This window comes from Ambystoma mexicanum, chromosome 2p, assembly GCF_040938575.1.
Source record: "Ambystoma mexicanum isolate Mex_15411 chromosome 2p, UKY_AmexF1_1, whole genome shotgun sequence".
NCBI lineage: Eukaryota > Metazoa > Chordata > Amphibia > Caudata > Ambystomatidae > Ambystoma > Ambystoma mexicanum.
This window is the reverse complement of record NC_090923.1, coordinates 103147694-103161729: the sequence shown is the minus strand read 5'-3', so window position 1 is coordinate 103161729 and position 14036 is coordinate 103147694. Positions and strand designations below refer to the sequence as shown.

Here is a 14036-nt window from a genome sequence, read left to right as displayed (position 1 = left end):
GTTTTCCTAGCCTCTTCGACATCTCTTGCCAGAACGCGTTTAACATATGCTCTGCTTCCTCTTTGGGTCTCACATAGGACACATACCCTGTTCAATGTCTCTTGCCAGAACATGTTTCACATAGACCCTTCCAGACTCTGTAGTGCCTCTTCATGCTTTAGTGGCTCAGAGCACTTCTAGCAGCTAACAACCATTTAAAGGGTCACAGTGCTTTCAGGATTCTCTGGAAACGTCTCCTGTCTGACGATGGGGCTGAGGGCTGCCACACGCCAGGTGATGCTAAACCCAAGGTCAGTCTTTTTTCAAAGAAACGAGCTTGGGGTAGATCTCTGTCTTCGGTTGGGGCCTCCCTTTGGAACAGCCTCCCTCCCTGCATCTCTGAAACTTGAGGAGAGCCATCTCCGGTTCCGAAAGCACCTTAAGACTCTTTGCTTCTGCCTTTGCCCCCCTTCTCCCCTGCTGAACTGCTTCTCTCTTGGCACTGTGAACCTGGCCACCCTCTGTCCTCCGGGCCCAGGTACTGCTCACCCTGCCATCCTCCTGCACTGCCTCCGGGCCACCCCTTGCACTGCGGTCTGTATCTGTACCCATACAGTCCCCCACCCGCTTTTCTTCTGCACTTCTCAGTCATACCCTGTCTGCCAAACCCAGCACTTGCCACTTGCTGGGTGCACTACCACTGTTTATTGCCTTTATTTTTTTTTATTTATCTGTTTCTCCTCTGTTCCGCACTTTCCACTTTTCCACCCTTCCATGCATTTTTCCCCTTTTCCCCTTCCCATGCACTTGTGCGTTCTCAATGTCATGGGGCCTAGTAAGATTGCTGTTTTTGTTCTCCCCTGTTCCCCTCCCTTGCCTTGTCACGCTCTGAAACACTTGTGTACGAGCGTGATATAAATAAAATATCAATTCAATTCAATTCAGTGGTGACGTGGGGAGAACTCCCTGGCTATCCCCACTGTGTTACTTGCGGTGGGCAGCTGCTTGTCACATTTTCACCATAGACACTCATGCCACTTTAAGAGAAATGAGGAAGGAAGGTTCCATGGAACAGGCAGAGATGGACTTGACCTAGGACGGAAAGCTTGTGAGGAAATCAACCTGTCATCACACTAGACCTCCACTCTCATACAGGTAAAAACACATAGGCTAGCCCCAAATCCACATCGGATCTAGAAACCATCTGGAGGGTATGGGTTACCAGTCAATCCTTATACCAACTGCCTTAAGATACCCTTCGGAGTTGCCATACCCCCAAAGAGAGGCTGGAAGGCAGGGCCAGGATTTGCCAGAAAGAGAGGGGACTACCCAAGCAGAGGGATGGGCTAATCCCATGCCGCTCATCAGGACTATAAAACATAATCAGGGATGTAGGGCAACATTAAATCCCCATCCCTGTTACCATATCTGTGCCATCTTTCACCAGAGAGAAGCTGGAAGGCTGGCAAAAGCCTTGTTAAAGGGAGGGACCGTCCCAAAAGGCCATGGAAGTTAGGAGGAACAGCTAATTTTGAGAATAGAAATAACTTGTGAAGGAGCTGGGGAAAGCAACAGGCAACTGGAGATGAGTCGTAGAGTCTGTGGGGCGGGTGGGGCAGGAAACAGGAGTCTGCAGGTGAGATCTATAAGGCTGGGGTAAGAAGGTGACAGGAAGTTACAGGTGAGAAGCAAAAGGATGCAAAAAGGCAAATCCTGGCGGTGTGGAATTAAGACAAGGATAATGGGGGCTTAGGAGAGCATGCCCCCCAAGGTTGGTAGTAGACGGATCCAGAAGACTGGAAGGAGAAGAATGACCAAATGTGCTGAGAGGAGAATTCCCAGAGGGCTTGGCTAAGAGAAACCCAGAAGGCTTTGAAGAGCGATCAGCTCAGGAGAGATGGGCAAGAAAAGAAAAGCAGATAGCATTAAGAGACAAGGGGTTCGAAGAAGAGTGGACGAAAGGGAAATGTAGCCCGTGGCCCTATTGGCCCAGCTATGCAGGGCTACATGCGTGTCCCCTGAGGAAAATTAGGAAATAAAGAAATACTTTATTTAGTGTTCTGTAGTCTTTGTGTTTAGACTTGGACTGAACCATCCAGCCCACCAATGGCAAATTGTAGCCTGTTCATACATGCCAACATTTGAGATCAACCAAGAGGGAGATTTTGAGACGGAAAGAGGGAGTATTTAATTTCCTCATTGACATTCCATTCCATGGTTAGTTATGCTGAAAGGTGTGGCGGAACTCCGCAGGACCATCAGACCGGTATCGTCATCATACAACACAAACAGGAAATTGTCAAGCACTGCAGGACAACTCTTTCAATGCTGCATCCAGGACAAAACCAGACTGGGAATCAGTGACACATTATTCTCCAGCGCATTATTGAATATCGCTGTGACCTCATATTACTCCTGGGTCACTCGTCAAGAAGTAACATTGATAATCCAATGAAAGATGTTTAATGCATCTGTAGGGTATTTTTCAACAAATATGTATTTTGCCCAATTTGTAAAGAGTCTTTAAAAATCACAAGAACATTTAATGATTAGTTTAGTCCTTTTTTGGGCAAAATACCCACATGTGCTTCAAGGCTGGTAAGAACAAAACTGTGTCAGAGCGATGCCCCAGGAGATCAGGAGGAACCACACTCACCTGGTTGCTGTCCACTTTGTAGCCATGCTTCGTCGCAAAGAGTTTGCCGAGAGAGATGGTGATAGCATAGCCAACCACGGCAATGGCGAACGCGTTGCACACTACTTTCTCAAAGAGGTCGACATCAGGTAGTGTTGGCTGGCGCAAGCTGGGAGAAGGAAGTAAAAGCAACGATAAATCAATAGGTACCATGCTTCTTTATAATGCTATTTAAAGATATGTGTTAACATTGTCTCCTATAAAAAGTAAAGTTTACAAACATTGGAAATGCCAATGTTAAAGTTGCTATGAACAGACCAAATCAACTGTTTATCAAATCTAAAAAAAGTCCAAACCTAAACTCACACTGCATCACTACTTGGATTACCCTGTGCGGCCTGGCCACCCTAACCGTGACCCGCTTCTGTCAATTTCGGAGTACTTCTGACTTCTGCAGCTACTCTGAACTCGCCCACCACCAATGCTCGTCTGACACTGGGAAAAGCTGCAATAAGGTACACTCTCCATTGCGTGACGTCTGCAGCTGCAAACTTGTGTCTGGTAGACCCTCTCAGGACCGGCATTCCAGTTACACACCACTGTGGTCCTGGCATCTTTGCTCCCATTTGCCTTTTGCATCCGCTGCCACGTAGATTTGGAAACGCTACTTCACCTTCTACTTTTTCTCTCTCCTAATGCCTGCACCTGAGGGGGCTTTACATGCCTCCCAGGCCTCCTCCGGTGTGGTTCATTTTCCTTAATTAACTGCAACTTGCAGTTCTGTGCATCTGCAGTCCTCTTCCTCGTCCCAGCAAGTTAATCACGATTCTCATACAGATTCCCTAAGGGAGTCCCATAACGATTCCTTGAAATATGTGATTTTACAGAACAATGGTGTTTCTCCGTTTTTAAATTGGTTACACTTAAAGACTTCTCTTCCTTTATTCTCTGGGACTCGTTAGAGCTTTCATTTCTATAAATGTCAGAAGCCTTAAAAGTATTTTTGTAACTTCTGTACCTGATTATCGCTGTCTTCACCCTCAGTCCAACAGTCAGATTGAGAAAATAAAGGTTCTTGCTGACAACAAGCCATGACATATTCCGGTATTAAGGGTATTCTCTTCCTTGAGGAAGACAAACACTGCGTCTCAGTCCACAAAGTCATCCTGTTCTCCCAGGGCCCGTCTCCCAGGTGATCCACCTGGTCAATACTGCCCCCAGGGTCGGGATCAGGAATTGTCTGCCTTTCCCTGGTCACCTGGGAGGAGACTATAGGCAGGGCTAATGTGAGGGCTCAGCAGGATTCAACACAGTACATAATAGAATAAAATCAAAAGATAAAAATCAGCCATATTCTAGACAGTGCATAAGTTAATAACATTCCCCACAAATTCGCCCCATCACAAAGTGCATGGTGCACAGATTTATATATCTATATTTCAAATAGTTTTCTCTTTTGAGGGTGTGTACATGTGTGTGTGCTTCCAAATGCTAACTGTGTGCATGTGTGTGTTGCAGAGTGTGTGTATGTGTGTGTGTTTCTCAATGCTGACTGCATGCCTGTGACTGTTTGTTTGTGCGTTTGCCTGTATTTGTATGTCTGTATTTCTTAATGCTGACTGTGTATTCATGAGTGTGTTTCTGTGTTTGGGTGTGCATGTTTTCCCGCGCTATCTGTGTGTCTGATCTTGAGTGCGTGTGTGTGATTTCACTGCTGACTCTCTGTGTGTATTTATGCATGTGTTTCTATATGCATGCTTTCCAATGCTGAGTTTGTGCTGTGTGTGTGGCTGAGTGTGTGTGTGTGTGTGTGTGTGCGTGTGTGTTTGTGTCTGCATGTCTTTGTTTGTGTATGTGTTCCTGTTCATTTGCTCCCGGGAGTGTCTGTGTTTTCCCAATGCTGATTGCATGTGTGTGTCTTGTGAAGCCATCACAAAGTATGACACAGACAATAGACTTCAAGTTCAAACAAAAAGTTATTTATTAACTTAAAAGTCAGGATGTTTGAAGGCCTAACTTGCCCTATGCTAAGTTGGAATTTCTCTACCTGAATGAAACTAAGGAATGTCTGAGTCAAAGAGTTCAGCTTAAAGGTCTGCCTGTGTCCAAAACCTATCATTGCACTCACCACTACAATTAACCAATGTGTAGAGATGTTAAAGTCCAAAGAAACAGTGTTTAACTCAAAGTTCTGCGCTTCTTCCAGCTCGCAGCTTACATTCAGTTCCCCTTCCCGCATTTAAGGGTCCGCCCAATCTTGAGTCTGGGGTGTTTACCCCCAGCACAGAGCTTGGCGTATACTCGCCGGAAAAATTCCCATTTTCGATGCAATTACTGCCAGGGGTATTATCGCACAGTAATTCCACTGAACAGTCAACATTGGGTCCAACGGTGAGCGCCCAGCCCGTGATCCAGCGGTAATACTGCCAGATGGGTGGGCGCTAATGTAAATAAAATTGGGTGGGATCCCAGCCAGAATACTGCCCAATTCGTGATGAGGCCCTTAGTCTTTTCAGAAGTCTTGAACAAACAGGTCATCCAGACCACCTTTCTGGTTTGCCCCGACAACTCCTTTGCAATGGTTTCTCTGGGCTTGTTTCATGGTGTCCTTAGCTTTCACCATTCAGGTTTCTCTGGTCTAGGCGCAGTTGTCAGACCACACGATCCACCCATCGCAGGCCGCGCAACTAGGACCCTGGGCTCCTCAGCCCACACACACAAGTTACTTAGTATTCATTCCTGAGCACCAAGTCACTGTCACTTGATTACATTTATTAGGCTCCTGTTTTAGGGTATATTCTTGTACTCCTCTGGCTCCCTCTTGGTCGCCTTGTGGCTGTGCCACCATGTATCACACACCCCTTGCCAAACTGTAGCCTTATCCCACTGCATTCATTCATTAAAGTTCACTGTTTGGCTTCCTGCAGCCTTTAATATATTAGACTGCCAGGTTTGGATTGATTCATTGTGCCACATACGTTCTAAAGCTCACGTTTAGCTCAGAGTTTAATTTTCTCTTATGTAAGCTTAATTAAGTTCAGTATTCAATGTATACTTGTTAGCTTTAAATGTCAAATTGTTATATAATTCCATATTCAATGTGCGCTAGTTTTATCTCAATGCTCCGTTTCCATTTAGTTAGGTATTCAATATGCATTGGATTTTCAAATATCGAATTTCCATTTGGTTCGGTATTCAATATGGGTTTAATTGTTTATTCTTCAGGACCATTACTCACTTGTGGTCCTTTAGGAGCTCCCCAGTGCTGTCTTCTCTGCTCCCACCTGGTGGTTTCCTGCAAATTCCTTTTACCTCCTGAAGTTGTGAAAACCCACTGATGTGAACTTCATTCATTCGCTGTGTGCTCCCTGCTTCACACTGGCACCTTTGATGCTGGTCTCCGGACGCAGACAGCATTGTTGGCATTCTGGGCTACTTAGCAGCTCTGGCTACACGCGCTGAGATTTGGAGGGCCCCAGGCTTGTGGGGAATATGCAGCCCACTTACATTGGGATCCACAAGTCCTCTTGGACACCTGCCAGCGTCCTGGTTCCTCCTCCTGGGCCACCACAGCTGCCTCCTTTCACGGACCTCCTGCTGATTCACCTGTCGCGCACTTCCCTGCAGGGCTGGTCTCTCTTTATACAACTGCAGCCCCTTGACAGGCTGCAGGTGTGGAACTCTGATTAGCCCTGCCTCACCACAAGTACAGGGACATGCCTGACCCTCACAGTCCCTTGCAGGCATCTTCCTCGCCCCAGTACCAGAGTGGTGTAAAGGGATAATCTTCATCACTCTCATTTGCATCCTCTTCGTCTCAGTACTGTCAAGTGTTATATGTGAAGATCTGAGGGGAACTGGCACATAATAGCGCACAAAGGTTGGGGGAGGGTTAGGGTGGTTGTCAGTAGGGAAAGGGGTATACCATGCCTCGCCCAAGGCCACCCCACTCCCAATCCTCAAAGACCCTCCACCCAGGTGATCCTCCCTTGCTTCTCCAGCCCCAGGGTCAGGATCCAAGAGTGATGGCCTTTCCCTGGCCACCTGCGCAAAGGACCCAAGGGGCGTAGGAGTAAGAATACCCTCGGGTTTCTCACAGTTAGTGTTTGCATTGTTTGTCTCCTTTTGTGGGTTTTAGTGTTTAAAAGGGTGGATTTGTCTGTGTGTTCTCTGCGTTCCTGAGTATGTATGTGTGTGTGTGTGTGTGTGTGTGTGTATTCGCCCATTTACCGTTGCTGACTGTGAGTCCCCCTCAGTTTTTGTGTTTTTGGTGTGTCTGTTGCAAGATGCAGATGTTGAAAGAAGAGATTGGGTTTTTATAACCAACTGTGTATGTTTGTCGTGGTGTAGATTCCGGATGTGATTAGCATTCACAATCCACTACATGTCAAGAACTGCACCTTGCTGTGCAGATGTGTCCAAAGGACTACATTGCTATGAATAGATGCTCACACACACACTACAAATGCCTGTAAAAGACTACACACCTCAGAAGGCGTGTTGCATTATTACGTACAGAAAAACAATTAGATTACCTTTCCAGAAATACAGTCTACCTCAGTCCAAAGCAATCCACAAAAGGGTTGCATGTCCCAGTAGGCACTTTAGCCCACTTAGTACAAATGTTCCTGCAGGACCACACATAATAGAATGCATTCTTCCTCATTAAGGGCAGATACGGCTGAAGAAGTACATACCACAGAATATCCTTTGCCTCAGTACAGAAAAACTCACCCTCCCACAGAACTAAATGTCCCAGGATGGAGGATCCCCATTCAGAATTACGTGTTGCAAATCTCACTAAAGTTGCCCTCATTCTCACTTCTAATTGGGCTGTTTTCACCCATGTTCCCCAAAATCCCTAAAACACCCTCCCAATCTCCTGAGATGTCCTCAAAATATCCCTCATCTTCCCTGAAAAGTACAAGTGTGTGTGTGCATTTGTGTATGTGCCGTGCTCTCAAGTTTCCCCATTCCATGCATGAGTAGGTGCTCTTGGTTGTTGTCTCAGTATTGTCTTTGCATTCTGGGACTTATAGTTTTGCTTTTCCCATTTTAAAATCAGAACTACAAGTACCAGAATGCAAAGGAAAAACAGGACTAGAGCCCTACTCATGCATGAAACAGGAATACTGGAGTGCTCTGGTTTGTGTGCGCACACCCACACACATCCTCTGTGCCAAAATGGCTGCCGCCCCATAGGAGTAAAGGGACGAGTAATTTCTAAAGTACCAACTCAGCCGTACACTACTACTGAAGCAGCAGTGATTCCAATCGTAAAGGTGAAACAGGCACAGCACGACAGCTATTCCTTCACCGCCTCTTTTGGTAATGCAGGCTGAGGCCAGGCTATACTCTTCAGGAGGGTTGTGAGCTACTGCAGTTGCAACACAAACAGCAGTAGAACAATGCTACCAAAATAAAAGAATATCCAGTCAAAGTACTATATACACAGAGAATGCAGATTTAGAGAATAAAAGGGAACACTGGGTGAAGATAAGGGTGCAGGCAAATGATTTGAGCAGCAAATGTCAATGTTCAAGAATATGTCTTTTAAAAGCCTGCAGAGGTCAGGGGGCCTACAAGAAGCAGCCAGGATTGATCTAGGGACTGCCCACGTGACCTCTGACAAAGCTGCTTCCGGGTTACTTTGGGAATATAAGCACTGTCTTTTGGGCGTCCATTCGCCCGGGTGTCCAGATCTAAGAGGAGACAGAGCTAAGGGTTGCTGCTATATGCTTCTCTATTTCATTCTGTGTTCCCTGTGTTCCTTGTTAGACCCTGGTTGCCACGAAAATGCCTTGCATACAACACACAAACAGCATCCAAATCAAACTCCAACACAACACTCCATTACAATAACTAATTGCAGACACCTGCATGCTTCCCAACTGCCATTCTGCACCTGGTCAGCACATGAAATTAATGAACTCATTAGAACACACCCCTCAGATGTACTCTTCCTTACTGAAACACAGCTCAAATCCCACCACACACCTATTATCCCTGATATGCTTCCTCCATACTATCTTTATCCACCCCAGAGACCGCCCACACAAACAAGGTGGTGGCATTGCCATCATAAATAAAGACACACTAACACTTAGTAATCCCACTCTCCCCCATTCACATCCTTTGAAACACTCTCACTTGCTCCCCTCCTTCACACCCACACCCCACCTTTCTCCAGCTCATGCATCGCTCTCCTAAACACAATCCCAACTTCCCCACTGAATGGACTGACTTCACTACTAACAACCATACCTCCACCTGCAACAGCATCTACCCTAGCGACTTCAACCCCAGTAGTTCACTCCCAGACACCAATGCCACACTAAAGACTATCCTTGCACCGCTCACTCCATATGACCTCACACAACTCATCTCTTGACTCTAACTCTCCAGCTGTTCTCATTGCACTTGATCTCTGCACTGCATTTGATACAGTCAACCACTCCATCATCATTAAACGGCTCCACGATACCCTTGGTATCTCGGAGCGGGCGCTGGACTAGCTGACCTCCTTTCTCACTGACCATCCCTCCCAGGTTATACTGGGCCCTTTCTCCTCTCTCACCTCTATCTCCACCTGTGGTGTTTCCCAGGGTTCAACCCTTTCTCCCTGGCTCTTTAACATCTATATGTCTCCGCTTGCATACCTAATTTCCACTTTTTCCACTTACTTCCAGTGTTATGATATGATGTGGCATTTATAACGCGTATGTACACAAGTGTTTCTGGGTGCAACAAGACAAGTGGGCAGCTAGAGAGAGACAGGAAAGGAGGGAACGGGTGTCTCAATGAGGAGGATCTCAGTCTTACTGGCATTAAGGCAGCGATCATTGGTGGCACACCATTCCTGAATTGCGGCCAAGCAGTCTGGTATAAGAAAAGAAGCAGAGGTGACTGAGGGAAGCCTGAAAGAGAACTAAGTGTCATCCGCATAACATTGAAAATTGGAGCACAAAGAAGCGATGCAGTGGGCAAGAGGCGCCAGGTAGTGGTTGAAGAGCCAGGGAGAGAGGTTAGACCCCCGGGGAACACCACAAGTAGAGAGAGAGATAGAAGAGAGGAAAGACCCCTGTTGGATCTTAGAGGGTTGGTCGGTGAGAAAGGTGGTCAACCAGGCCAGAGACTCATCAGTAGTACCATGGTGGTCGCAGAGGCGATTGTAGCAGGATGGTATGGTTGACCGTGTCCAAAGCAGAGGATAGATCGAGAAGAATGAGGACAGAAGGGAGGTTAGAGTCAAGATTGGAGAGCAAGTCTTCACAAGTGTTCAGGAGAGGAGTTTCCATGCTTCTGGTAGCTCTGAAGCCAGACTGGTGGTCATGGAGGCAACCAACAGATTCAGTATGTAGATTAAGCTGGGAGATTGCCAGCTCTTCCAAGAGTTTGCTCAGGAAAGGAGTTATGCAGATGACACACAACTCTTCTTCAATCTTCCCTCTGATCCTCTCCTTACCTCCTCCATCATTCCTGACTGTCTATCTGCCATCCAGTCCTGGTGTGCCTCCAATGATCTCTGCCTCAACACCAGCAAGACTGAGATCCTTCCCATTGGGACTCCTGCTCCCTCTTTCTTCCCTCCACTCTGGCCACCCTCTATGGGCTCTCCCCTTCTCCTTCATCTGAAGCCAGAAACCTTGGTGTCATCTTCGACTCCTCTCTTTCCGTCCTCCCTCACATCCAGGACCTTGCCAAGAAGGCCCACTTTCAACTCCACCCCCTCAAAGGAATCCTTCCTTTCCTTACTTTCCCCCAGAAGGTCAATGTTTCTAGAGCTTTGGTACTCTCTAGCCTCGACAATTGAAACAGCCTCTTCCTTAATCTACCCTCTTCCTCTCTACGTCCCCTCCAGCTTATCCAGAATAGGGCACAAGACTTATCCTTGGCCTCAAGCCCAGGGACTGCATCCTTCCAGCCCTAAAATCTCCCCACTGGCCCCTGGTTTATGCAAGGATCAAATTCAAATCCCTCTGCATCATCCATAAGGCTGTCTGGGTCTCCTCAAATTCCGGAAGCTCTTCAAGACTTTCCTTTTCACCTCCTCCTTCCCCCTCTCCCTCCCTTGCTAAACCCCACAGTCGCTGAGATTGGTGACCAGGGCCCTTATGTGTCCTCCTTGGTCCTGGCCTTCCCCTCCCCAATCGCCTTGAGCCTCCGCCCACTTCCATCACTTGCCTTTGTGCAACCACTGGCCTGTGCTGTCTCACAGGCCTGCACTTATTGTATTGGCACTCTTACCAAGTGTTCTCTGCCACACACTTAACAACTGATTGCCAGTTACTACCCAGCACTTCCCTCAGTGGAACTCCTAGCACTTACCACCCTACCTCATCCCTTCTCCCTCTCTGCACTTGCACATTCTGAATGCTCACAAGGCCTAGTTGGACCACCTCTTTCTTTCTCTCCATTGTTATTATATTTGCCTTTCATTTCCATGTTCCCTCCCGTTGCCCTGTGGGTGCTTTGAAACACAATTTACATGATGTATAAGCACCTTACAAATGCACAATAAATACATAAATAAATCGCCTAGCCCACACAATTGCTGGCAACACCCTGGATCTTTTGATTGCAAACATAAATCATGTCTCCGTGGATAATCAACTCTGGGCCTCGCGGTCTGACTACTTTGCTATCCCCTTCACGAAAAAAAATCCCACTTATTGCCACACACACTCGTCTTCCCCAGCCTGCCACACCAAACACCTCACATACATAGCCGTAGACCCACTCATACCACATCCCTCATCCCCACAAGCACATCCCTCCATCCTACTCCACCAATACAACCCCATCATCACACAGGCCCTCTACAAAATTGCACCCCAGAAATGACAGAAACCCCACAAAAACCACCACAAACCATGGTTCAACAGATCCATCCTCTCTATCAAGCAGGAAGTCAGATGCCTAGAAAGAGCCTGGCAAAAGAATCCATGGCCCTCAACCAGGACACCCCTCAGACACTGTTGCAACAAACATAAAACCGACGTGCACCTATTAGTAATTATGACAGAGATAGATCAGTGTTCACTTGAAATTTTGAATCACAATATGTTGGTGTACTTTCTCGTTGTGTATTTCTAATTTGGACTCTAATATTGTTATACTTTGGATATGGTTATACTTTGGATATTATACTGTAAGTGTGATATTTGAACATTACAAACAGTGCCCCAGCCCTGAAGATTGACTGGCTCTGAAATGCACTTGCAAACCACACACAGTGGAACTGGCTTTATTGGATGCAGTTAGCCTCCAAGCAAAATAAATAATTGATAAACATGACACAGCAGAGGTCTCACCTTATTTGTGGATCCTGAAATGGATTAAGATCAAGGTAAACAATTGAAATATAAATAACATTGGAATACACTTGCAGCTCCATAAGAGAGTTATGTGTGAGCACACCTTGGACTAGATTGAATTCTAATTCTACTTTGTTGGTTAACCAATATAAAACAGCCATACACAATGCCAAAGCCACCCATTAATTTCAAGAACTCCAATCCGCCACTAATCGTACCCAGAAACTATTAAACATAGTCGTTTCTCTCTAACCCACCATCCACACCTCATCCACTGCAGTATGCAACTACCTCTTGAGCTACTCCAACTCCTTAATAGACATCAGGACAGCCCCTTCCCCTCAGCTTTCCCACTCACACCACCCACTACCAAACATTCCAATACATGGCCACCTGACACCCAAAACATGCACACTTCCTGAATGATGCATGCCCACCTCAAGCTGCATCCAATTTCATCACCACTGTTCAACATCATCAACTGCTGTCTCTCAGATGGTACTATCCCCGCTGCACTCAAAATCTCACCCCTCCTCAAAAACCCCATTTCTCGACCCCACATGCCCTAAAAACCACCACCTTTTTACTATTCGTTCATACCAGAATCATGGAACGCTTTGTAACTGCCCAACTTTAACAATACATCACCACAAACAACCTACTAAACACGTTCCAATCTGGCTTTAGACCTGGACACAGCACTCTTTGCATACTCGAGGACTCCCAAAGCATCACAGATAAAGGACACATGGCACTTCTCATACTCCCCGGCCTCTCTGCATCCTTCGACACCATCGACCACGCCATTCTATTATTACTATTATTTTGTTATTGTGCAATTAGTTTAATTCATTAAAACATTAAGCACATTTCATATCAAATTTAACAAAAAATATAATGAAATTACAAACATTATAAAGCATTCCATTACTTCTAAAATTTCAACTAAGTACAATTTAAAATCTTCTTTTCTCATCTTATACTTGTACATATGTCGTTTCATATTTTTAAATTCCTTCCATATATCGAACGCCGCTGAACATACCACTACTGAGGTCGCCCCATGTATGGGTGACCAGAATTGGTCTCCTGAGCAATCTTTCAAATTCTTTAAGTACTGTCCATAGCCCTTTGCATATAAGTGCGTCAAGGGTTTACAACATGTCAGAATGTGGTAGCAGGTTTCAATCGCATCATTACAACATCTAGATAATCTTTGTAGATCAGGAATATCTCACCATGCTCCTGGGAATTCGCTTGTATGTAGAATATTCATGCGCAAGTGTAATATGAAGCTCTCAAGCTCCATACTACTTAACAGGTACATTGACAGTGTCTGTTTTGACCAACCCTATCGAGCTAGTTCCTGATTTCTCGTCTTTGTGTGTGGTTTACCATGTCCCAATCCATTGCTTTGTTTTTTATTTAATTTTCGAAATTGGGGTCTTGTGCTAAAATTTCAGTATCCAAGTTCAGTTGGGCTGCCAATGCGTGTGCAGACTCTTTAAGTGACCTCAAAAAACTATTTTTTCGTTGGTTATCTGCTGTTTTTCCCATCAACCTTAACAACTAGTTTGATACACCATTGCTGCTCGTAAATTTAGCGTAAAGCAGCGTTCTTTGCATATGCCATGTGGTGCGCAATGAAGTCACCCTGTCCTCCAAACGTAATGCCTCTACTGGTACTGATCTTGCAACATTTATAACAGAGCGGAGGATTTTATCTTCTAACTGCTCTGTTCAACTTATCTGCTCCGAGACATCCTACCCACATGATGGATCTCTGTGGTACCATACTCGACTGGTTCACCTCCTTTCTCACTGACAGGACACACTTTGTCACCATGTCTCCTTAGCGATCAGACCCCACCCCTGTCAAGTATGGGGTCCCACAAGGCTCCTCCCTATCCCCACTCCTCTTCAACCTATATGTTTAATCCCTTGACAGACCCTTAGAAGACCCTTAGCAAACACAACGTACATTTCCACAAATGCGCCGACACACAAATATACTTCCAAATGTCACCCCCTTCCCAACGCCACACCCTCAAAACATGTCTCTCCACCATCACCAACTGGATGGCCACCCACTTCCTCAAACTCAT

At 46.0% G+C, this 14036-nt stretch overlaps 1 protein-coding gene across 2 annotated transcripts in view; it reads right to left on the bottom strand.

Annotated features, from left to right (window-relative positions):
- The window catches only part of SLC26A6 (solute carrier family 26 member 6), a 453283-nt gene that overhangs the window by 149417 nt on the left and 289830 nt on the right, over window positions 1–14036 (bottom strand). For both annotated transcript variants that reach the window (XM_069643342.1, XM_069643341.1), the window contains exon 9: window positions 2636–2783. In XM_069643342.1, coding sequence (XP_069499443.1) covers window positions 2636–2783 — 148 coding nt within the window. The remainder of the gene's footprint in view (window positions 1–2635; window positions 2784–14036) is intronic.